Source organism: Mobula birostris, chromosome 2 (genome assembly GCF_030028105.1).
Source record: "Mobula birostris isolate sMobBir1 chromosome 2, sMobBir1.hap1, whole genome shotgun sequence".
Taxonomy (NCBI): Eukaryota; Metazoa; Chordata; class Chondrichthyes; order Myliobatiformes; family Myliobatidae; genus Mobula; species Mobula birostris.
This window is the reverse complement of record NC_092371.1, coordinates 6836523-6861682: the sequence shown is the minus strand read 5'-3', so window position 1 is coordinate 6861682 and position 25160 is coordinate 6836523. Positions and strand designations below refer to the sequence as shown.

The window sequence follows — 25160 nt, the reverse complement described above, 5'->3', positions numbered from 1 at the left end:
TACCCCTCCCTGTCTCTGTAACCCCTCCAGACGCCTACACCCCTCCCTGTGTCTGTAACCTCCTCCGGCCCCTACAGCCCTCCCAGTCTGTGTAACCCCCTCCAGCCCCTACACCCCTCCCTGTCTCTGTGATCCCCTCCAGCCGCTACACCCCTCCCTGTCTCTGTAACCCCCTCCAGCCCCTACACCCTTCCCTGTCTCTGTAGCCCCCTCCAGCCCCTACACCACTCCCTGTCTCTGTAACGTCCTCCAGCCCTTACACCCCTCCCTGTCTGTGACCCCTCCAGCCCCTACACCCCTCCCTGTCTGTGTGACCCCTCCAGCCTCTACACCCCTCCCTGTCTCTGTAACCCCCTCCAGTTCCAACACCCCTCCCTGTTTCTGTAACCCCCTCCAGTCCCTGCACCCCTCCCTGTCTCTGTATACCCCTCCAGCCCCAACATCCCTCCCTGTCTCTGTAACCGCCTCCAGCCCCTACACCACTCCCAGTCTCTGTAACCCCTCCAGCCCCTACACCCCTCCCTGTCTCTGTAGCCCCCTCCAGCCCCTACACCACTCCCTGTCTCTGTAACGTCCTCCAGCCCTTACACCCCTCCCTGTCTGTGACCCCTCCAGCCCCTACACCCCTCCCTGTCTGTGTGACCCCTCCAGCCCCTACACCCCTCCCTGTCTGTGTGACCCCTCCAGCCTCTACACCCCTCCCTGTCTCTGTAACCCCCTCCAGTTCCAACACCCCTCCCTGTTTCTGTAACCCCCTCCAGTCCCTGCACCCCTCCCTGTCTCTGTATACCCCTCCAGCCCCAACATCCCTCCCTGTCTCTGTAACCGCCTCCGGCCCCTTCACCCCTCCCTGTCTCTGTAACCCCCTCCGGCCCCTTCACCCCTCCCTGTCTCTATCAACCCCTCCTTCCCCTACACCCACTATACCCCTCCCTGTCGCTGTAACCCCCCCCAGATACTACACCCCTCCCTGTCACTGTAACCCCCTCCAGCCACTACACCCCTCCCTGTCTCTGTAACCCCCTCCAGCCACTACACCCCTCCCTGTCTCTGTAACCCCGTCCATCCACTACACCCCTCCCGCCACTACACCCCTCCCTGTCTCTGTAACCCCGTCCATCCACTACACCCCTCCCTGTCTCTGTGACCCCCTCCATCCTCTACACCCCATCACCCCTCCCTGTCTCTGTAACCCCCTCCGGTCCCTGCACCCCTCCCTGTATCTGTAAACCCCTCCAGCCCCTACACCCCTCCCTGTCTCTGTAAACCCCTCCAGCCCCTACACCCCTCCCTGTCTCTGTAACCCCCTCCCCCTCCAGCCACTACACCCCTCCCTGTCTCTGTAACCCCATCCAGCCACTACACCCCTCCCTGTCTCTGTAACCCCGTCCATCCACTACACCCCTCCCTGTCTCTGTGACCCCCTCCATCCTCTACACCCCATCACCCCTCCCTGTCTCTGTAACCCCCTCCGGCCCCTACACCCCTCCCTGTCTCTGTAAACCCCTCCAGCCCCTACACCCCTCCCTGTCTCTGTAAACCCCTCCAGCCTCTACACCCCTCCGTCTCTGTAACCCCCTCCAGTCCCTACACCCCTCCCTGTCTCTGTTATCCCCTCCAGCCTCTATACCCCTCCCTGTCTCTGTTATCCCCTCCATCCCCTACACCCCTCCCTATCACTGTAACCCCCTCCAGCCCCTACACCCCTCCCTGTCCCTGTAACCCCATCCATCCCCTACACCCCTCCCAGTCTCTATAACCCCTCCAGACCCCTACACCCCTCCCTGTGTCTGTAACCTCCTCCGGCCCCTACAGCCCTCCCAGTCTGTGTAACCCCCTCCAGCCCCTACACCCCTCCCTGTCTCTGTGATCCCCTCCAGCCGCTACACCCCTCCCTGTCTCTGTAACCCCCTCCAGCCCCTACACCCTTCCCTGTCTCTGTAAACCCTCCAGCCCCTACACCCTCCCTGTCTCTGTTACCCCCTTCAGCCCCTTCAGCCCTCCCTGTCTCTGTAAACCCTTCCATCCCCTACACCCCTCCCTGTCTCTGTAACCCCCTCCAGCCCCTACACCCCTCCCTGTCTCTGTAACCTCCTCCAGCCCCTACACCCCTCCCTGTCTCTGTAACCCCCTCCAGCCCCTACACCCCTCCCTGTCTCTGTAACCCCCTCCAGTCCATACACCCCTCCCTGTCTCTGTAACCCCGTCCAGCCCTACACCAACTCCCTTTCTCTGTAACCCTCTCCATCCCCTACACACCTCCCTGTCTCTGTAACCCCCACCAGCCCCACACCCCTCCCTGTCTCTGTAACCCCCTCCAGCCCCTAAACCCCTCCCTGTCTCTGTAACCCCCTCCATCCCCTACACCCCTCCCTATCGCTGTAAACCCCTCCAGCCCCTACACCCCTCCCTGTCTCTGTAATCCCCTCCGGCCACTACACCCCTCCCTGTCTCTGTAACCCCCTCCGGCCCCTACACCCCTCCCTGTCTCTGTATCCCCCTCCAGACCCTACACCGCTCCCTGTCTCTGTAAACCCCTCCATCCCCTTCACCCCTCCCTGTCTCTGTAACCCCCTCCAGCCCCTACGCCCCTCCTTGTCTCTGTTATCCCCTCCAGCCTCTATATCCCTCCCTGTCTCGGTAAACCCCTCCAGCCCCGACTCCCCTCCAACCCTCCCTGTCTCTGTAAACCACTCCAGCCCCTACACCCCTCCCTGTCTCTGTCACCCCCTCCAGACCCTACACCCCTCCCTGTCTCTGTTATCCCCTCCAGCCTCTATATCCCTCCCTGTCTCTGTAAACCCCTCCATCCCCTTCACCCCTCCCTGTCTCTGTAACCCCCTCCAGCCCCTACACCCCTCCCTGTCTCTGTAACCCCCTCCAGCCCCTACACCCCTCCCTGTCTCTGTTATCCCCTCCAGCCTCTATATCCCTCCCTGTCTCTGTCACCCCCTCCAGACCCTACACCCCTCCCTGTCTCTGTTATCCCCTCCAGCCTCTATATCCCTCCCTGTCTCTGTAAACCCCTCCAGCCCCGACTCCCCTCCACCCCTCCCTGTCTCTGTAAACCACTCCAGCCCCTACACCCCTCCCTGTCTCTGTAACCCCCTCCAGCCCCTACACCCCTCCCTGTCTCTGTAACCTCTCCAGCCCCTACACCCCTCCCTGTCTCTGTCACCCCCTCCAGCCCCTACACCCCTCCCTGTATCTGTAACCCCCTCCAGCCCATACACCCCTCCCTGCCTCTGTGACCCCCACCATCCCCTACACCCCTCCCTGCCTCTGTGACCCCCTCCATCCCCTACACCCCTCCCTGTCTCTGTCACCCCCTTCAGCCCCTACAACCCTACCTGTATCTGTAACCCCCTCCAGCCCATACACCCCTCCCTGTCTCTGTGACCCCCTCCATCCCCTACACCCCTCCCTGTCACTGTAACCCCCTCCAGCCACTACACCCCTCCCTGTCTCTGTAACCACTCCATCCCCTACACCCCTCCCTGTATCTGTAACCCCTTCCAGCCCCTACACCCCTCCCTGTTTCTGTAACCCCCTCCATCCCCTACAACCCTCCCTGTCTCTGTAACCCCTCCATCCCCTACACCCCTCCCTGTCTCTGTAATGCCCTCCAGCCCCTACACCAACTCCCTTTCTCTGTAACCCTCTCCATCCCCTACACCCCTCCCTGTCTCTGTAACCGCTGCAGACGCCTACACCCCTCCCTGTGTCTGTAACCCCCTCCGGCCCCTACACCCCTCGCAGTCTCTATAATCCCTCCAGACCCCTACACCCCTCCCTGTGTCCGTAACCTCCGCTGGCCCCTACAGCCCTCCCAGTCTGTGTAACCCCCTCCAGCCCCTACACCCCTCCCTGTCTCTGTTGCCCCCTCCAGCCCCTACACCCCTCCCTATCTCTGTGACCCCCTCCAGCCGCTACACCCCTCCCTGTCTCTGTAACCCCCTCCAGCCCCTACACCCTTCCCTGTCTCTGTAAACCCCTCCAGCCCCTACACCCCTCCGTCTCTGTAACCTCCTCAACCCCCACATCCCTCCTTGTCTCTGTAACCTCCTCAACCCCCACATCCCTCCTTGTCTCTGTAACCCCCTCCATCCCCTACACCCCTCCCTGTCTCTGTAACCCCGTCCAACCCCACACCCCTCCCTGTCTCTGTAACCCCCTCCAGCCCCTACACCCCTCCCTGTCTCTATAACCCCCTCCAGCCCCTACACCCCTCCCTGTCTCTGTTACCCCCTCCAGCCCCTTCAGCCCTCCCTGTCTCTGTAAACCCCTCCATCCCCTACACCCCTCCCTGTCTCTGTTGCCCCCTCCAGCCCCTACACCCCTCCCTATCTCTGTGACCCCCTCCAGCCGCTACACCCCTCCCTGTCTCTGTAACCCCCTCCAGCCCCTACACCCTTCCCTGTCTCTGTAAACCCTCCAGCCCCTACACCCTCCCTGTCTCTGTTACCCCCTCCAGCCCCTTCAGCCCTCCCTGTCTCTGTAAACCCCTCCATCCCCTACACCCCTCCCTGTCTCTGTAACCTCCTCCAGCCCCTACACCCCTTCCTGTCTCCATAAACCCCTCCAGCCCCTACACCCCTCCGTCTCTGTAACCTTCTCAACCCCCACATCCCTACTTGTCTCTGTAACCCCCTCCATCCCCTACACCCCTCCCTGTCTCTGTAACCCCCTCCAACCCCACACCCCTCCCTGTCTCTGTAACCCCCTCCAGCCCCTACACCCCTCCCTGTCTCTGTAACCCCCTCCAGCCCCTACACCCCTCCCTGTCTCTGTAACCCCCTCCAGCCACTACACCCCTCCCTGTCTCTGTAACCCCATCCATCCACTACAGCCCTCCCTGTCTCTGTAGCCCCTCCATCCCCTACACCCCTCCCTGTCTCTGTGACCCCCTCCATCCTGCTCACCCCATCACCCCTCCCTGTCTCTGTAAACCCCTCCAGCCCCTACACCCCTTCCTGTCTCCATAAACCCCTCCAGCCCCTACACCCCTCCGTCTCTGTAACCTCCTCAACCCCCACATCCCTCCTTGTCTCTGTAACCCCCTCCATCCCCTACACCCCTCCCTGTCTCTGTAACCCCCTCCAGCCACTACACCCCTCCCTCTCCCTGTAACCCCATCCATCCCCTACACCCCTCCCTGTCTCTGTAACCCCCTCCGGCCCCTACACCCCTCCCTGTCTCTGTAAAGCCCCCTCCAGCCCCTACAGCCCTCCCTCTCTCTGTAACCCCCTCCAGCCCCGACTCCCCTCCACCCCTCCCTGTCTCTGTAAACCCCTCCAGCCCCTACACCCCTCCCTGTCTCTGTAACCCCCTCCAGCCCCTACACCCCTCCCTGTCTCTGTCACCCCCTCCAGCCACTACACCCCTCCCTGTCTCTGTAACCCCATCCATCCACTACAGCCCTCCCTGTCTCTGTAACCCCTCCATCCCCTACACCCCTCCCTGTCTCTGTGACCCCCTCCATCCTCTACACCCCATCACCCCTCCCTGTCTCTGTAACCCCCTCCGGCCCCTGCACCCCTCCCTGTATCTGTAAACCCCTCCAGCCCCTACACCCCTCCCTGTCTCTGTAAACCCCTCCGGCCCCTACACCCCTCCCTGAATCTGTAAACCCCTCCAGCCCCTACACGCCTCCCTGTCTCTGTAAACCCCTCCAGCCCCTACACCCCTTCCTGTCTCCATAAACCCCTCCAGCCCCTACACCCCTCCGTCTCTGTGACCCCCTCCAGCCCCTACACCCCTCCCTGTCCCTGTAACCCCATCCATCCCCTACACCCCTCCCTGTCTCTGTAACCCCCTCCAGTCCCTACACCCCTCCCTATCGCTGTAACCCCCTCCAGCCCCTACACCCCTCCCTGTCCCTGTAACCCCATCCATCCCCTACACCCCTCCCTGTCTCTGTAACCCCCTCCATCCCCTACACCCCTCCCTATCGCTGTAACCCCCTCCAGCCCCTACACCCCTCCCTGTCTCTGTAACCCCCTCAGGCCCCTACACCCCTCCCTGTCTCTGTATCCCCCTCCAGACCCTACACCCCTCCCTGTCTCTGTTATCCCCTCCAGCCTCTATACCCCTCCCTGTCTCTGTAACCCCTCCAGACGCCTACACCCCTCCCTGTGTCTGTAACCCCCTCCGGCCCCTACACCCCTCCCAGTCTCTATAACCCCTCCAGACCCCTACACCCCTCCCTGTGTCTGTAACCTCCTCCAGCCCCTACAGCCCTCCCAGTCTGTGTAACCCCCTCCAGCCCCTACACCCCTCCCTGTCTCTGTGATCCCCTCCAGCCGCTACACCCCTCCCTGTCTCTGTAACCCCCTCCAGCCCCTACACCCCTCCCTGTCTCTGTAACCCCCTCCATCCCCTACACCCCTCCCTATCGCTGTAACCCCCTCCAGCCCCTACACCCCTCCCTGTCTCTGTAACCCCCTCCAGCCCCTACACCCCTCCGTCTCTGTAACCCCCTCCAGTCCGTACACCCCTCCCTGTCTCTGTAAACCCGTCCAGCCCTACACCAACTCCCTTTCTCTGGAACCCTCTCCATCCCCGACACCCCTCCCTGTCTCTGTAACCCCCACCAGCCCCACACCCCTCCCTGTCTCTGCAACCCCCTCCAGCCCCTACACCCCTCCCTGTCTCTGTAACCCCCTCCATCCCCTACACCCCTCCCTATCGCTGTAACCCCCTCCAGCCCCTACACCCCTCCCTGTCTCTGTAATCCCCTCCGGCCCCCACACTCCTCCCTGTCTCTGTAACCCCCTCCGGCCCCTACACCCCTCCCTGTCTCTGTATCCCTCTCCAGACCCTACACCGCTCCCTGTCTCTGTTATCCCCTCCAGCCTCTATATCCCTCCCTGTCTCTGTAAACCCCTCCATCCCCTTCACCCCTCCCTGTCTCTGTAACCCCCTCCAGCCCCTACACCCCTCCCTGTCTCTGTTATCCCCTCCAGCCTCTATATCCCTCCCTGTCTCTGTAAACCCCTCCAGCCCCGACTCCCCTCCACCCCTCCCTGTCTCTGTAAACCACTCCAGCCCCTACACCCCTCCCTGTCTCTGTCACCCCCTCCAGACCCTACACCCCTCCCTGTCTCTGTTATCCCCTCCAGCCTCTATATCTCTCCCTGTCTCTGTAAACCCCTCCAGCCCCGACTCCCCTCCACCTCTCCCTGTCTCTGTAAACCACTCCAGCCCCTACACCCCTCCCTGTCTCTGTCACCCCCTCCAGCCCCTACACCCCTCCCTGTATCTGTAACCCCCTCCAGCCCCTACACCCTCCCTGTCTCTGTTACCCCCTCCAGCCCCTTCAGCCCTCCCTGTCTCTGTAAACCCCTCCATCCCCTACACCCCTCCCTGTCTCTGTAACCCCCTCCAGCCCCTACACCCCTCCGTCTCTGTAACCCTCTCCAGCCCCTACACCCCTCCCTGTCTCTGTAACCCCCTCCAGTCCGTACACCCCTCCCTGTCTCTGTAACCCCGTCCAGCCCTACACCAACTCCCTTTCTCTGTAACCCTCTCCATCCCCTACACCCCTCCCTGTCTCTGTAACCCCCTTCAGCCCCACACCCCTCCCTGTCTCTGTAACCCCCTCCAGCCCCTACACCCCTCCCTGTCTCTGTAACCCCCTCCAGCCACTACACCCCTCCCTGTCTCTGTAACCCCATCCATCCACTACAGCCCTCCCTGTCTCTGTAACCCCTCCATCCCCTACACCCCTCCCTGTCTCTGTGACCCCCTCCATCCTCTACACCCCATCACCCCTCCCTGTCTCTGTAACCCCCTCCGGCCCCTACACCCCTCCCTGTCTCTGTGACCCCTTCCAGCCCCTACACCCCTCCCTGTATCTGTAAACCCCTCCAGCCCCTACACCCCTCCCTGTCTCTGTAAACCCCTCCAGCCCCTACACCCCTTCCTGTCTCCATAAACCCCTCCAGCCCCTACACCCCCCCTGTCTCTGTAACCTCCTCAACCCCCACATCCCTCCTTGTCTCTGTAACCCCCTCCATCCCCTACACCCCTCCCTATCGCTGTAACCCCCTCCAGCCCCTACACCCCTCCCTGTCTCTGTAACCCCCTCCGGCCCCTACACCCCTCCCTGTCTCTGTAACCCCCTCCAGTCCCTACACCCCTCCCTGTCTCTGTAACCCCTCCATCCCCTACACCCCTCCCTGTCTCTGTGACCCCCTCCATCCTCTACACCCCATCACCCCTCCCTGTCTCTGTAACCCCCTCCAGCCCCTACACCCCTCCCTGTCTCTGTAAACCCCTCTAGCCCCTACACCCCTCCGTCTCTGTAACCTCCTCAAACCCCACATCCCTCCTTGTCTCTGTAACCCCCTCCATCCCCTACACCCCTCTCTGTCCCTGTAACCCCCTCCATCCCCTACACCCCTCCCTATCGCTGTAACCCCCTCCAGCCCCTACACCCCTACCTGTCTCTGTAACCCCCTCCGGCCCCTACACCCCTCCCTGTCTCTGTAACCCCCTCCAGTCCCTACACCCCTCCCTGTCTCTGTAATCCCCTCCAGCACCTACACCCCTCTCTGTCTCTGTAAAGCCCCCCAGCCCTTACACCCCTCCCTGTCTCTGTAACCCCCTCCAGCCCCTACAGCCCTCCCTGTCTCTGTAACCCCTCCATCCCCTACACCCCTCCCTGTCTCTGTGACCCCCTCCATCCTCTACACCCCATCACCCCTCCCTGTCTCTGTAACCCCCTCCAGTCCCTACACCCCTCCCTGTCTCTGTAATCCCCTCCAGCACCTACACCCCTCTCTGTCTCTGTAAAGCCCCCCAGCCCTTACACCCCTCCCTGTCTCTGTAACCCCCTCCAGCCCCTACAGCCCTCCCTCTCTCTGTAACCCCTCCAGCCCCTACACCCCCGCTGTCTCTGTAACCCCCTCCAGCCCCTACACCCCTCCCTGTCTCTGTAACCCCCTCCAGCCACTACACCCCTCCCTGTCTCTGTAACCCCATCCATCCACTACAGCCCTCCCTGTCTCTGTAACCCCTCCATCCCCTACACCCCTCCCTGTCTCTGTGACCCCCTCCATCCTCTACACCCCATCACCCCTCCCTGTCTCTGTAACCCCCTCCGGCCCCTACACCCCTCCCTGTATCTGTAAACCCCTCCAGCCCCTACACCCCTCCCTGTCTCTGTAAACCCCTCCAGCCCCTACACCCCTTCCTGTCTCCATAAACCCCTCCACCCCCTACACCCCTCCGTCTCTGTAACCTCCTCAACCCCCACATCCCTCCCTGTCTCTGTGACCCCCTCCAGCCCCTACACCCCTCCCTGTCCCTGTAACCCCATCCATCCCCTACACCCCTCCCTGTCTCTGTAACCCCCCCATCCCCTACACCCCTCCCTATCGCTGTAACCCCCTCCAGCCCCTACACCCCTCCCTGTCCCTGTAACCCCATCCATCCCCTACACCCCTCCCTGTCTCTGTAAACCCCTCCATCCCCTACACCCCTCCCTATCGCTGTAACCCCCTCCAGCCCCTACACCCCTCCCTGTCTCTGTAACCCCCTCAGGCCCCTACACCCCTCCCTGTCTCTGTATCCCCCTCCAGACCCTACACCCCTCCCTGTCTCTGTTATCCCCTCCAGCCTCTATACCCCTCCCTGTCTCTGTAACCCCTCCAGACGCCTACACCCCTCCCTGTGTCTGTAACCCCCTCCGGCCCCTACACCCCTCCCAGTCTCTATAACCCCTCCAGACCCGTACACCCCTCCCTGTGTCTGTAACCTCCTCCAGCCCCTACAGCCCTCCCAGTCTGTGTAACCCCCTCCAGCCCCTACACCCCTCCCTGTCTCTGTAACCCCCTACAGCACCTACACCCCTCTCTGTCTCTGTAAAGCCCCCCAGCCCTTACACCCCTCCCTGTCTCTGTAACCCCCTGCAGCCCCTACACCCCTCCCTGTCTCTGTAACCCCCTCTGTCCCCTACACCCCTCCCTGTCTCTGTGACCCCCTCCATCCCCTACACCCCTCCACCCCTCCCTGTCTCTGTAACCCCCTCCGGCCCCTTCACCCCTCCCTGTCTCTGTAAACACTTCCAGCCCCTACACCCCTCCCTGTCTCTGTAAACCCCTCCAGCCCCTACACCCCTCCCTGTCTCTGTAACCTCCTCAACCCCCACATCCCTCCCTGTCTCTGTGACCCCCTGCAGCCCCTACAGCCCTCCCCGTCTCTGTAACACCCTCAACCCCCTACACCCTTCCCTGTCTCTGTGACCCCCTCCAGCCCCTACACCCCTCCCTGTCTCTGTAACACCCTCCAGTCCCTACACCCCTCCCTGTCTCTGTAACCCCCTCCAGTCCCTACACCCCTCCCTGTCTCTGTGACCCCCTCCATCCCCTACACCCGTCCCTGTCACTGTAACCCCATCCATCCCCTACACCCCTCCCTGTCCCTGTAACCCCCTCCAGCCCCTACACCCCTCCCTGTCTCTGTAACTCCCTCTGGCCCCTTCACCCCTCCCTGTCACTGTAAACCCCTCCATCCCCTACACCCCTCCCTGTCTCTGTAACCCCCTCCGTCCCCTACACCTCTCACTGTCTCTGTAACCCCTCCAGATCCCTACACCCGTCCCTGTCTCTGTAACCCCCTCCAGTCCCTACACCCCTCCCTGTCTCTCTAACCCCCTGCAGCCCTACACCCCTCCCTGTCTCTGTAACCCCTCCAGCCCCTACACCCCTCCCTGTCTCTGTGACCCCTCCAGCCCCTACACCCCTCCCTGTCTCTGTAACCCTATCCAACCCCTACACCCCTCCCTGTCTCTGTAACCCCCTCCAGCCCCTACAGCCCTCCCTGTCTCTGTAACCCCCTCCAGTCCCTACACCCCTCCCTGTCTCTGTAACCCCCTCCAGCCCCTACACCCCTCCCTGTCTCTGTAATCTGCTCTAGCCCCTACACCCCTCCCTGTCTCTGTAACCCCCTCCAGCCCCTACAGCCCTCCCTGTCTCTGTAACCCCCTCCAGTCCCTACACCCCTCCCTGTCTCTGTAACCCCCTCCAGCCCCTACACCCCTCCCTGTCTCTGTAATCTGCTCTAGCCCCTACACCCCTCCCTGTCTCTGTAACCCCTTCAAGCCCCTACACCCCTCCCTGTCTCTGTTATCCCCTCCAGCCTCTATACCCCTCCCTGTCTCTGTAACCCCTCCAGACCCCTACACTCCTCCCTGTCTCTGTAACCCCCTCCGGCCCCTACACCCCTCCCTGTCTATGTAACCCCCTCCAGCCGCTACACCCCTCCCTGTCTCTGTAACCTCCTTTGTACCCTACACCCCTCCCTGTCTCTGTAACCCCCTCCAACCCCTACACCCCTCCCTGTCTCTGTAACCCCCTCCAGCCCCTACACCCCTCCCTGTCTCTGTAACCCCCTCCAGCCCCTACACCCCTCCCTGTCTCTGTAACCCTCTCAAGCCCCTACACCCCTCCCTGTCTCTGTTATCCCCTCCAGCCTCTATACCCCTCCCTGTCTCTGTAACCCCCTCTGTCCCCTACACCCCTCCCTGTCTCTGTAACCCCTCAAGACCCCTACACTCCTCCCTGTCTCTGTAACCCCCTCCAACCCCTACACCCCTTCCTGTCTCTGTAACCCCCTTCAGACCCCACACCCCTCCCCATCTCTGTGACCCTCCATCTGGGCACAACATATTTCTCTGTTGCTGTAACTTTCCCCACATCCCAACTTGAAGGGAGGTCGCCGATCCTGAACCTGGTGGTGTGGGAGCTCCTGCCCGATGGGAGCTGTGAGAAGATGGCCTGGCCCAGGTGGTGGGGATCTCTGATGATGGACGTTGCCTTCCTGAGACAGCAGCTCCTGTATTTACGACCGATGGTGGGGAGGGAGCTCGTGATGTGTTGAGCTGAACCCACATGGTGGCCGGAACCATCCCGGACATTCTCTCCCATCAGGCAGTAAAAGGCTGAAAGCACAATCCCACAGGCTCAGGGCATCTTCCCTCGCACTGTTATCAGACTCTTCAGCTATCTCTAGTGCGACAAGATAGACTGCTGACCTCACAATCTACCTTGTTGTGGCCCCTGCACATTTTGGTCTGCCTGCACTGCATTTTCTCTAGCTGTGACACTTTATCCTGCAATCTGTTATTATTTTCCCTTGTACTACCTCAAAACACTGAAGGACAGTTTCTATCGCGTTGTTATCTGAATGGCTCCCGAGTCCGATCAGATAGACTCTTGACCTCACAATCTACCTTGCACCTTTTCGTCTGCCTGCACTCTCTGCAGCTGTGACACGGATTCCTCATTCTGTTATTGTTTTCCCTCGATGTACCTCGATGCTCTGGTGTGATGAAATGATCTGTACGGGTGGCATGCAGAGAAATTCTTCTCTGTACCTCTGTGCATGTGAGAATGGGGCTCCGCAGTCACGTGGCGGTTCGTGCAACGCTATTACAGCTCGGGGTGTCGGAGTTCGCTCAGTCCCGACGCCCTTGATAAGGAGTTTGTACGTTCTCCCTGTGCAATGCCTGGGTTTCCTCCCACAGTCCAAAGTTAGTAGGTTAATTGGTCATTTTTCATTACCTCTTAATTTTGTGTCATCCACCGCCAAGACTAACCAACAGATTTCAGATTTATTTGCTTGTCATGTCTATTGAAACTTACAGTGAAATGCATGGTTTGCGTCCGTGACTGACACAGCCAAAGGTGTGGTGGGGGAAGCCCATAGAGCCATGGAATAACATGACCGGATCTGTAAATCACCAATCTGACTGGCGATGCAGAGTTAACGATTAGCCCTGTTATATTTAAAATATTATTATTGCAACCAGGACTGCCTCACAGATTTTGTCTTTTCAATTTTTGAGCAGCGTTCCCTTATTGAATTGGTTTGTTATTGTCACATGTACCGAGATACAGTGAAAAGCTTCTCTTGTATACTGTTCACACAGATCAGATCATCACACAGAGCATCGAGATAGAACAAGGTAAAACAATAATTACACAGAATAAAGTGCAACAGCTACAGAGAAAGTGCAGTGCAGGCAGACAATAAGGTTCAGGATTGTAACGAGGTGGATTGTGAAGTCAGGACGTCTTGTATTAGGAAGCAGTAGGGCTGCAGCCACAGTGCAGTACATACAGACAATAAGGTGCAAGTTTATACGAGGTAGATTGAGTGGTCGACAATCCATCTTACTGTACTGGGGATCCATTTAATAGTCTTATATCATTCCATGCAGGCCCTTCGGCCCAACGAGTCTGCCGATCTTGTACTATCATGGGGCGTTGTTGTGCTGAATGATTTATGAGCAAACAGGACCGTTTATGCACTGTGCATTGGTACACAAGACGCTAATAAACCGGTTTAGGAAGTTACAGGGTGAGGGAGGAGAGCTATCTCTTTGTTTCCCCCCACCAATGGTCTCTCTCTCTCTCCCACGGCAGGGCTACACCCAGGACACCAACTCGTTCTTCCTCTGCCGGAGGTTACGGTCGCTGGGGGTGAAGGTGGAACGGGTATCGGTGGTGCCTGATGAGGTGGAGTCCATCGCTGGCGAGGTGTCTGCCTTCTCTGGCCGCTTCCGCTACGTGCTGACCTCGGGCGGCATTGGGCCCACCCACGACGACGTCACCTTCGAGGGGGTGGCCCGAGCCTTCGGCGAGACCACCTACCCCCACCCGGAGCTGGTGGCCCTGGTGAGGCGGCTGTCCGGCGAGGACGAGGAGGGGGACGCAGAGACGGAAAGCGCGGCGCCCCGGATGAAGCTGGCCCTCGTCCCCCGCTCCTCCCGGCTCCACTACGGCGCGGACCGCTTGACGGGAGCCCCCCTCCGCTACCCGCTGGTCAGTGTGCGCAACGTCTACCTCTTCCCTGGCGTGCCCGAGCTGCTGGAGCGGGCCATGGGTGGCCTGGAGGACCTGTTCCATAACCACGCGCTGCGGTACGCCACCCGGGAGCTCTTCGTGGACGCCGAGGAGACCCGGATCGCACCCGTGCTGCAGGAGGCGCACCGGCGATTCGGCCACCAGGTCGGGCTGGGCTCCTACCCCGCCTGGGGCAGCAACTTCTACCGGGTGAAGGTGACCCTGGACTCGGACCGTGAGGAGCCGCTGGAGGAAGCGCATCGCTTCCTGGCCGCGCACCTGCCCCCTGGCTCCATCGTTCCCCTGGAGAAGGACCCCGTGGCCGTATCGGCTCACAACGTCTATCAGCTGGCTCAGTCAGGTACCCGTCCCACTGTAGGTGGGGGGCAGTGGGGCAACATCCCATCACCTACCGTCACTTCCACTCCCCCCTTTGCGCGAGCGTGAGGGGTGAGATCCAGAGGGATTTGGGGAACGTGAGGGGCTGTGGAATAAAAAGTGAATGTTAGGGCCTTGGTTGTCGAAGGGCGCTTGCTGACCGGCTCTGAGGCTCTCTTCAGTACATTTGGTGTCTCTTCTCCTTGAGCTGTATTTGAAATAGACTCTGTAGACTGTTAGCTAACTTTCTCAGGGATTTATTTTGAAACGGACCCTAGACTGTTGGCTTTTTGTCTCATTTATGTAAAATAGACTCTGTAGATGGTTTGATATTTTTCTCCAAGGTTGTATTTTAAAATAGATTTCTGTAGACTGCTTGGAATTTTTCTCGTTATCTATAAATAACATAGTCTCTGTAGATCACTCGCTATATTGAAATAGGCTCTGCTGTTTCTCTTAGAGGCTTTATTTAAAATAGACTTTAGACTGCTGTTGTTGATTCCAATGGCGATATTTAAAATAGACTCTGTAGAGCACTTGGTATATTTCTCAACAAGTTTACTTGAATTGTAGATTGGTTGGAACATTTCTTAATGGGTCTGTTTGAAATAGACTCTGTAAATTTGTTGGAATGTTTCTTATTGCTTTTGTTTGAAATAGACTCTTGTTTACTTCAGAGGATCTGTTTCAAGTAAACTGGAGATTTTTCTCGTAGAGTTGCATTTTAAAGTAGATTCTGTGGACTGCTTGCTAATTCTCTCAGGGGCTCTGTTTACAGTGAACTGTGCACTCTACTTGGCCTTCATTAGTTGGGGTATTGAGTTGGAGAGCAGCTCTATAAAGCCCTGGTCAGACAATGTTGGAGTACAATGTTCAGTTCTGGTCGCCTCACTATAGGAAGGATGTGGAAGCTTTAGAGAGGGTGCAGAGGAGGTTTACCAGGATGCTGCTTGGATTAGAGGGAATACCTTTTTTGAGGAAAATTTGGGCGAAGGAGCGAAGGAGGACGAGAGGCAGCTTGATGGAGGTGTGTAAGATGATAAGAGGTATAGATCGAGGGGACAAGTGCCTCTTTCCCAGGGTGGAGTTGGCTAATATGAGGGGGAAAGTGATTGTGGAGGAAAGTACAGGGAGGTGTCAGAGGTAGGTTCTTTATGAAGAAAGCAGTGGGTGTGTGGAAGCTGCTGCCAGAGCTGCTGTAGAGGCAGATCCATGAAGCCATTTTAAAGAATCCTACTGTACCTTAGCACGTGTCTGATAGAAAAACAGAGGGAAAGGCTCGATTGGTCTCAGAGTAGGTTAAAATGTCGGCACAACATCGTGGGTCAACCGGCCTGTTCTGTGCTGTGTTTTGTTCTAAGTAGATCGGGCAGACTTTTCCCTGTTGTTGGTAAAAGTAGATTCTGTGGACTAGTTGCTATAACTGGTGGAATTGATCTCTTCACATGGACGAGATGTGGAGGTTGGTGAGATTTCGGTGGTGGTTACATCGGTGAACTGACAGCCAACCGATCCTGTCGCTGTGTTTTCCACAGAATCGCGGCTCGGACGGAAGGTGTCAGCGGCACTGAGGACACTGGAGAATGCCTTAGCCCAGTACAGTCTGTCCGAGCTCTGTGTGGGATTTAACGGCGGAAAGGACTGCACAGTACTTGTGCATCTGTTTCACGCAGCTGTCAGCAGGTGCGAAACACGCAGGGATGATTCAGATTGCACTCAGAGTCAAGCTCCCTCCACACCGTCCCATCACACACTCCCGGGGTCAGACACAGAGTGAAACTCCGTCTACACCGTCCCATCACACACTCCCGGGGTCAGACACAGAGTGAAACTCCCTCTGCACTGTCCCATCACACACTCCCGGGGTCAGACACAGAGTGAAACTCCCTCCACACTGTCCCATCACACTCTCCCGGGGTCAGACACAGAGTGAAACTCCCTCTACACCATCCCATCACACACTCCTGGGGTCAGACACAGAGTGAAACTCCGTCTACACCGTCCCATCACACACTCCCGAGGTCAGGCACAGAGTGAAACTCCCTCTACACCGTCCCATCACACACTCCCGGGGTCAGACACAGAGTGAAACTCCCTCCACACTGTCCCATCACACTCTCCCGGGGTCAGACACAGAGTGAAACTCCCTCTACACCGTCCCATCACACACTCCTGGGGTCAGACACAGAGTGAAACTCCCTCCACACCGTCCCATCACACACTCCCGGGGTCAGGCACAGAGTGAAACTCCCTCCACACTGTCCCATCACACACTCCCGGGGTCAGACACAGAGTGAAACTCTGTCTACACCGTCCCATCACACACTCCCGGCGTCAGACACAGAGTGAAGCTCCCTCCACACTGTCCCATCACACACTCCCGGGGTCAGACACAGAGTGAAACTCCCTCTACACCGTCCCATCACACACTCCCGGGGTCAGACACAGAGTGAAACTCCCTCTACACCGTCCCATCACACACTCCCGGGGTCAGACACAGAGCGAAACTCCCTCCACACCGTCCCATCACACACTCCCGGGGTCAGACACAGAGTGAAGCTCCCTCTACACCGTCCCATCACACACTCCCGGGGTCAGACACAGAGTCAAACTCCATCTACACCGTCCCATCACACACTCCCGGGGTCAGACACAGAGTCAAACTCCCTCTACACCGTCCCATCTCACGCTTCCAGGGTCAGACAAAGAGTGAAACTCCCTATACACTCTCCCGGGGTCAGACACAGAGTGAAACTCCCTCTACACTGTCCGGTGAACCTAGAGTTCTGCCCGCCCACTCATACATTGGCTCCTCCTCTCCCCCACTATCCTGCCTCACTGCTGTCATCCAGTGGCTGGGCAGCATACTCCTGTAACTGCTTGTGGGTTTGGGTGAGGCTGGTTCCCCTGGGGGTGGGGAGTGGAGGGGAAGCCCCAGGCAACCCTGACCTATGCCAGTGACCGAAGTCTGCTGTGTTTTGTGAAGGGCGAGTACCAGGTGCAAGCACCAGCTGCAGGCTCTCTACATCCGGATAGTGTCACCCTTCCCAGAGCTGGAGCAGTTCATTCAGGACACCTGCAAGAGGTGAGTTGGTCACCATCGTCAGACCCCAACCCCATCCTGATCCCAGCCTGTAGTCCACTCCCAGGGATTTCTTATTCTATGTATAACCCACCCCCCCATCCCTACCCCCAGATTAAATCCCAGCCTGTAACACACTCCCAGGGATCTCTTATTCTATGTATAAACCATACTCCGACCACGGGATTAGATCCCAGCCTGTAATTTACTCCCAGGGATCTGTTATTCTATATATCAACCCCCTGAACCCCTGGATTAGATCCCAGAGTGTAACCCACTCCAGGAGATAGTTATTCTATATATAAATGCCACTCTGACCCTGGGATTAGATCCCAGCCTGTATCTCACTCCCAGGGAATTGCTATTCTATATATAACCCCCCACCCCAACTGCTGGATTAGATCCCAGCCTGTAACTCACTCCCAGGGATCTGACGTTCCATATATAAACCCCCTGAACCCCTGGATTAGATCCCAGTCTGTAGCCCACTCCCAGGGATCTGTTATTCTATATATAAACCTCCCGAACCCATGAATTAAATCCCAGTCTGTGACCCACTCCCAGGAATCCGATGTTCCATATATAAACCTCCTGAACCCCTGGATTAGATCCCAGTCTGTAGCCCACTCCCAGGGATGTGTTATTCTGTATATAAACCTCCCGAACCCATGAATTAAATCCCAGTCTGTGACCCACTCCCAGGAATCCGATATTCCATATATAAACCTCCTGAACCCCTGGATTAGATCCCAGTCTGTAACTCGCTCAGGTGGTCTACTGTTTTGTATATAAACTCCCAGACCCTCGTAGGATTGTGGAAGGTGATAACTCCATTTCTGCCCCAGGTACAACCTGCAGCTCTTCACCGTGTGTGGAAACATCAAGGAGGCGCTGACGGACTTGAAGGCGCGCCACCCTCACATCAAGGCCGTGCTGATGGGCACCCGGCGTGCTGACCCCTACTCCCGGACCCTGAATTCTATGTGTCCGACTGACCCAGGCTGGCCTGAGTACATGAGGGTGAACCCGCTGCTGGTGAGTGTGAGGTGCAGGGGATGGTTCTGTGTTTCCTAATGTGAGGGAGGGAGGGAGACCATTCAGCCCGTCGAGTCTCTGCTGACCGATACACCTGTCTAAGCTAGTCCCATTTGCACGGTATCAGATTGATTCACCGCATCGTGTCGGGTTGATTGCGAGACTGTGGGAGTGCACACGCAGCCAATGGATTGCGCTGTGAATCGATTGTGCCTCAGACGAGCAGGAGGCACTCTCTTTTGGGGGTGTGCTTTCGAGAGCACGTTTTTGTCTCAGCAGGCCCGGAACGTAGCTCCAGCACTGTGAGCTCCCAGGGTGTGCCATTACTAGTACGGCTCACTCACTCCTTTCGTAATCCTTGCCCCACGCAATACTTAACCCCATTTGCCCACACACACGAGAAAAATCTGCAAGAAATGCACACAAAATGCATCTACGGAAAAGAGTAAACAGTCAACGTTTCGGGCAGAGACTCTTCATCAGGACTGGAAAAGAAGATTAGATTATGAAGACACGCAGTCCTCTTTTATTGTCATTTAGTAATGCATGCATTAAGAAATGATACAATATTCCTCCGGTGTGATATCACAAAACACAGAACAGACCAAGACTGAAAAACTGACAAAACCACATAATTATAACATATAGTTACAACAGTGCAACAATACCATAACTTGATGAAGAAGTCCATGAGCACAGTAAAAAGTTCAAAGTCTCTCAAATGTCCCACATCTCACGCAGATGGAAGAAGGAAGAAAAACTCTCCCTGCCATGCCCGACCACAGTCCGCCTCTGAGTCATCCGAAAACTTCGAGCCTCCGAATCAGCTCTCCGACACCGAGTACCGAGCGCCATCTCTATCCGAACGATTCAACCTCAATCTCGGTCGCCAACAACAGGCAAAGCCGGGGATTTTGAGGCCTTCCCTCTGGAAGATTCCCGACTGCACAGTAATGACAGCAGCGAACGGGCGTTTCAGAAATTTCTCCAGATGTTCCTCTGTGCTTTCACGTCCATTCTCCATCAAATCAGAATTGTCCACGGCCCCTAGTTAACGGATACGATATCATTTTTCACCAGAGGGCTGCGCACGCGCGGCGCGCTGCCATCTTCTCCTCCCGCCGAGAAGTCAGAGTAAGAATGACGGGGGGAGTACAAGGTGGTAGGTGAAACCGGAAGAGGGGGAGGGGGTGAAGTAAAGAAAGAGATAAGGGGCTGGAGAAGGGGGAATCTGATAAGAGAGGGTAGAAGACCGTGGAAGAAAGGGAAGGGGGAGGATCACCTGGGGAATGGTGAAAGGGGGTGGGCAATAACCGGAAGTTTGAGAAATCTATGTTCATGCCACCGGGTTGGAGGCTACCCAAATGGAATACAAGGTGTTTGTTGCTCTTCCAGCCTGCGTGTGGCAGCACAGGAGGTCCTGGACTGACGTGTCGGAACGGGAATGGGAAGTAGAATTGAAATGGGTGGCCACTGGGAGATCCCACGTTTTCTGGCAGACAGAGCCTAGGTGCTTGGCAAGGCAGTGTTCCAATCTGCTTGGGTCTCACCGATAAACGAGATGCCACACCGGGAATACCGGATGCAGTAAGTGACCCCAACAGACTCACAGGTGAAGCGTCGCCTCACCTGGAAGGACTGTTTGGGGCACTGAATGGTAGTGAGCGAGGAGGTGTAGGGGCAGGTGTAGCACTTGTTCCACTTGCTAGGATAAGTACCAGGAGGGAGATCAGTGGGGAGGGATGAATGGACAAGGGAGTCGCGTAGGCAGCGATCCCTGCAGAAAGTGGGGGTGGGGGGAGATGTGTTTGGTGGTGGGATCCCGTTGGAGGTGGCGGAAGTTACGGAGAATTATGTGCTGGATGCGGCGGCTGGTGAGGAGAAGAGGAACCCTATCCCTGGTAGGGTGACTGACAGCCACTGTGTACAACCTCCCCACGGATTGACAGGCACTGTGTACAACTTCCCCAGGGACTGACAGACACTGTGTACAACTTCCCCACGGATTGACAGACACTGTGTACAACTTCCCCAGGGACTGACAGGCACTGTGTACGACTTCCCCACGGATTGACAAATACTGTGTACAACTTCCCCAGGGACTGACAGACTCTGTGTACGATTTTCCCACGGACTGACAGACACTGTGTACGATTTTCCCACGGACTGACAGACACTGTGTACGACTTCCCCAGGGACTGACAGACATTGTGTACAACTTCCCCACGGACTGACAGACACTGGGTATGACTTCCCCAGGGACTGACAGACACTGGGCTATACTCCCGCAGGGGACTGACAGACACTGTGTACGACTTCCCCAGGGACTGACAGACACTGGGTACGACTTCCCCACGGATTGACAGACACTGTGTACGACTTTCCCAGCGGACTGACTAACACTGGGCTTCGACCTCCCGGAGGACTTGCAGATCTCCACAGACTTGCGGTTCCTGCATACAATCCTCGACCTCTGGATTTCCAATCTACCTTCGGCCCTGGGTGTTGATCACACCACCCACCGATAGCCAGACACTAGGCCTCGAACTCTGGACTCCCGGGACGTTTGGAGACTCAGTGAGTCTTGGCCACATCCTCTCTGCACTCTTTCCTAGCCATGGGGATTAGCGGTCAGCACCATGTTGTTACACATCGGGACATTCCAGAGTTTGGAGTTTAATTCCGGCCAGGTCCGTAAGAAGTCTCTACGCATTCCCGTGGAATGCGTGAGGTTTTCCCTGGTGCTTTGCTTACCCCTCCTCGGTGCACAGTGTTTGTAGGCTAACTGGTCATTGTAAATTGTCCTGTGACTGTGTTAACCGGGGCTGTGGGGTCGCTGGGACGGTGCAACTCGGAGGGCTGGAAGGGCCAACTCCGCATTCTACCGATATATAAGTAAACTCTTCCCTTATTTGATCAATCTCTTCCGTGTTCCTGTTGCCTGGGGGACCCAGCACCGGTGATGCCTCTGTGGTGGAATAGCCAAGGCTACACTCAGTCCTGGTTTGGCTGTTCTATTTGCCCGTGGGTTGGAAGGAGGGATTTTGTGACGAAACGAGCGACTCTGATCGCCTGTATCCTGTCCCCAGGACTGGAGTTACCACGACATCTGGGAGTTCCTACGCACCTTCTACATCCCGTACTGCATCCTCTACGACAAAGGGTAGGTGCTCTTTCTCCGCCCAGAGAACCCCCCTTCTCCCGGTCCCGCTCAGGGGAGCTCAGTCCCACACTTTCCTTCGCAAGCTCCCGGGAATTCCCAAGGCTCACGCTCCCTCCCCCCCCCACTTCCCCTGCAACGCCGCAGTGAACTTGTGCAGAGCAAGATCCCAGAAACAGCGACGGGGCAGCTGTGGGTGCCATGTCTGTTGTGTCCTGGTAGACAGTGGCAGTGCAGTGCCCCATACTCCCGCAGCCCCTCCCTCACTCTTCCTCCCACAGCCCCGAGCTCCCTCCTCATTTCCCCTCCCTCAGTGCGGCGCTGCCTCCCTTTATTCGGGGAGCTGGTGGGAGGGGAGGCAGGGAACTGCGGCGATGTGTCCCAACTCTCTCTCTCTCTCTCTCTCTCTCTCTCTCTGCTCCCTGGCCCCCCCCACGCCCCACCCCCAGGTACACCTCCCTGGGCAGCATGGACAACACCGGCAAGAACCCCAACCTGCGCTACGTGACGGGGCTGGGCCAGGAGCGCTACCGTCCCGCGTACCAGCTGGAGAAGGAGACCGAGGAGCGAATGTCGCGAACGTAACTCAATGCAGATCCTCACTGGGTGGTCACTGTCCTCCACGTTGGATTTCCCACCGGCTCCCCTCCCTCACACCTCCTCCTCTCTGCCTTCTAACTCTGCCCCTTCCCTCCTCCCTCACCTCCAACTCTTCTCCCTCCAAATCTGCCCCTTCCCTCCTCCCTCACCTCCACCTCCTCACATCTTCCTCTTCCTCCTCCAACTCTGCCCCTTCCCTCCTCCCACACTCTTCCACCTCCACCTCTTCCCCTCCAAATCTGCCCCTTCCCTCCTCCCTCACCTCCCCTCCCCACCTCCTCCTCTCCACCCTCCAACTCTGCCCTTTCCCTCCCCCCTCACCTCCTCCTCTCCACCCTCCAACTCTGCCCTTTCCCTCCTCCCTCACCTCCTCCTCTCCACCCTCCAAATCTGCCCCTTCCCTCCTCCCTCACCTCCCCTCCCCACCTCCTCCTCTCCCCCTCCAACTCTGCCCCTCCCCTCCTCCCTCACCTCCTCCTCTTTTCCCTCTGACTCTGCCCCTTCCTTCCTCTCTCACACCTCCATCTCCTCTCTTCCTCATCTTCTCCCTCCAACACTGCCCATTCCTTCCCCTTCCTTTTCCTCACCTCTCACTCACTGCTCTCACTACCTTCCCCTCCCTTTGCCTTACCTTTGCTCTCCCTGGCCCCCACCTCTCCCTCCTCCATGCTTACTCCCCCGACCCTCTCTTACTCCCTCTCAGCCTCTCCCCTCTCTCCCTTCCCCTCTCCCCTCTCCCCTCTCTCCCCTCTCCCAGGTTTCTGCTCTCTCCTCCTCGTTTGTCACGCACCCCCCCTTCACCGTTCCGTGTTCAAGGGGATACTGACTGAACCCAATAACCCTGCCCCAACATTTGCAGCTTGGGGTCTGGCAACGTCCCACACTGGAGCCCCATGCCATGGGGAGATGGAATGCTGGGTGACTTGGGGCTGTTGAACTGTGGTGGGCATCACCTCAGGCCATTCCTGGCCCAGACAGGACACTACAGCACAGGCCCTTTGGCCCGTCTAGTCCTTGCTAAACCAGTGATCTGCCAAGTCCCATCAACCTGCCCTCCAAACCCCTCTCATCCATACACTGATCCAAATTTCTCTTAAATGTTGAAATTGACGCCGTATCCACCGCCTGTGCTGGCAGCTCGTTCCACACTCTCTGAGTGAAGAAATTCCCTTTCATTTTCCCCTTAAACACTTCACCTTTCACCCTTAGCCTATGATCTCTTATTGTAGTCTCACCCAACCTCTGTGGAAAAATCCTGCTTTCATTTACCCTATCTATACCCCTTATAATTTTGTGTCTCAAATCTCCCCTCAATCTTCTACGTTCCAGGGAATAAAGTCTTAACCCTTTCAATCTTTCCCTAAAATCGACGCTCTCAAGTCCTTGTAAATTTTCTCTGTACTCTTTCAAACTTACTTACATCTTTCCTGTACGTAGGTGACCAAAACAGCACACAATACTCCAAATTAAACCTCATCGATTTCTACATAACATCCCAATTTCTGTACTCAATACATTTTCGAAGGCCAATGTGCCAAGGCTTTTGTTACGACCCTATCTGCCTGTGGTGCTATTTTCAAGGAATAATAGATCTGTATTCCCAGATCTCTCTGTTCCATCACACTCCGCAGTGCCCTACCACTCCTCCCAAAGTGCAACACTCCACACCTGTCTGCATCCAATTCCATCTGCCATTTTTCCAGATCCCACTGCGAGCTTTGATAATCTTCCTCACTATCTATTAACTATCTATTATTATCCAGATCGTTGACATAGATGTCAAACAACAATGGACCCAGCACTGATCCCTGTGGCACACCACTAGTCACAGGCCTCTGGTGAGAGAGGCAACCATCTACTCTGGCTTCTTCTGTGAAGCGAATGTTGAATCCAATTTACTACCTCATCTTGAATGCTGAGCAACTGAACCTTCTTGACCAACCTCCGACACAGGACCCTGTCAAAGGCTGTGCTAAAGTCCATGTAGACAACATCCACTGTCTTGCCTTCATCGCCTTCCCTGCTAATTTCCTCAAAAAGCTCTTAAGTTTGGTCAGACATGATCTACCACACACAAAGCCATGTTGACTATCCTGAGTCAGTCCCTGTCTATCCACATATTTATATATCCAGTCCCCTGGAACACCTTCCAGTAACTTTCCCACTCCTGATGCATGGGTTCACTGGTCTATATTTCTCCTAGGTTACTCATATAGCCTTTCCTAAACCACGCAACAACTTTAGCTATCCTCCAGCACCTCACCTGTTGCTAAGGATGTTTTAAATATCTCTGCTTGGCCCTCCAATTTCTGCACCCGCCTCCCACAGGGTCTGAGAGAACATCTTGTCAGAACCTGGGGATTTATCCACCCTAATTAGCCTCAAGACAGCAAACCCTTCCTCTTCTGTAATCTCTACAGGGTCCATGACTTCACTGCTGCTTTGTCTCACTTCCATAGACCCTGTGTCCATCTCCTGAGCAAATACAGATGCAAAAAAAAGCCATTTTAGATCTCTCACATTCCTTTTAACTCCACAAGTAGATTACCACTCTGATCTTCCAAAGGACCAATTTTGTCCTTCGTTGTCCTTTTGTTCTTAATATATTTGTAGAAGCCCTCAGGATTCTGCTTCACCTTGTCTACTAGAGCAACCTTATGTCTTCTTTTAGCCCTTCTGATTTCCTTCCTAAGTGTTCTCTTGCATTTGTTACACTCTTTAAGCACCTCGCGTTTTTCTACCCGCCCAGACCTGCTATGCACCTTTTACTTCAATAACTCTGGAAAATCAAGGTTCCCTAAATCTGTTGTCTTTGCCTTTTATTCTGACAGGAACACACAAACTCTGTACTGTCAAATATTCACTTTTGAACTTGTCCCAAACCAGATCCCTTCTGATACCATCAAGAATGTCCTTCCTCCAATTTAGAATCTCAACCTGAGGACCAGACCCATCTTTTTCCATAATTACCAGGAAACTAATGGCATTGTGGTCACTAGATGCAGAGTGTTCCCCTACACAAACCTCTGTCACCTGAGCTGCCTTGTTCCCAAAA

The 25160-nt window shown here is 56.6% G+C and overlaps 1 protein-coding gene across 2 annotated transcripts in view; it reads left to right on the top strand.

Annotated features, from left to right (window-relative positions):
- The window catches only part of flad1 (flavin adenine dinucleotide synthetase 1), a 48611-nt gene that overhangs the window by 12796 nt on the left and 10655 nt on the right, over positions 1-25160 (top strand). Inside the window, exons 3-8 of one of the 2 annotated variants that reach the window (XM_072281780.1) lie at positions 13431-14211; positions 15764-15911; positions 17215-17313; positions 18156-18345; positions 21435-21508; positions 21955-22086. In XM_072281780.1, the coding sequence (XP_072137881.1) occupies positions 13431-14211; positions 15764-15911; positions 17215-17313; positions 18156-18345; positions 21435-21508; positions 21955-22086 (1424 nt within the window). The remainder of the gene's footprint in view (positions 1-13430; positions 14212-15763; positions 15912-17214; positions 17314-18155; positions 18346-21434; positions 21509-21954; positions 22087-25160) is intronic. The other variant, XM_072281786.1, reaches the window with a different exon arrangement.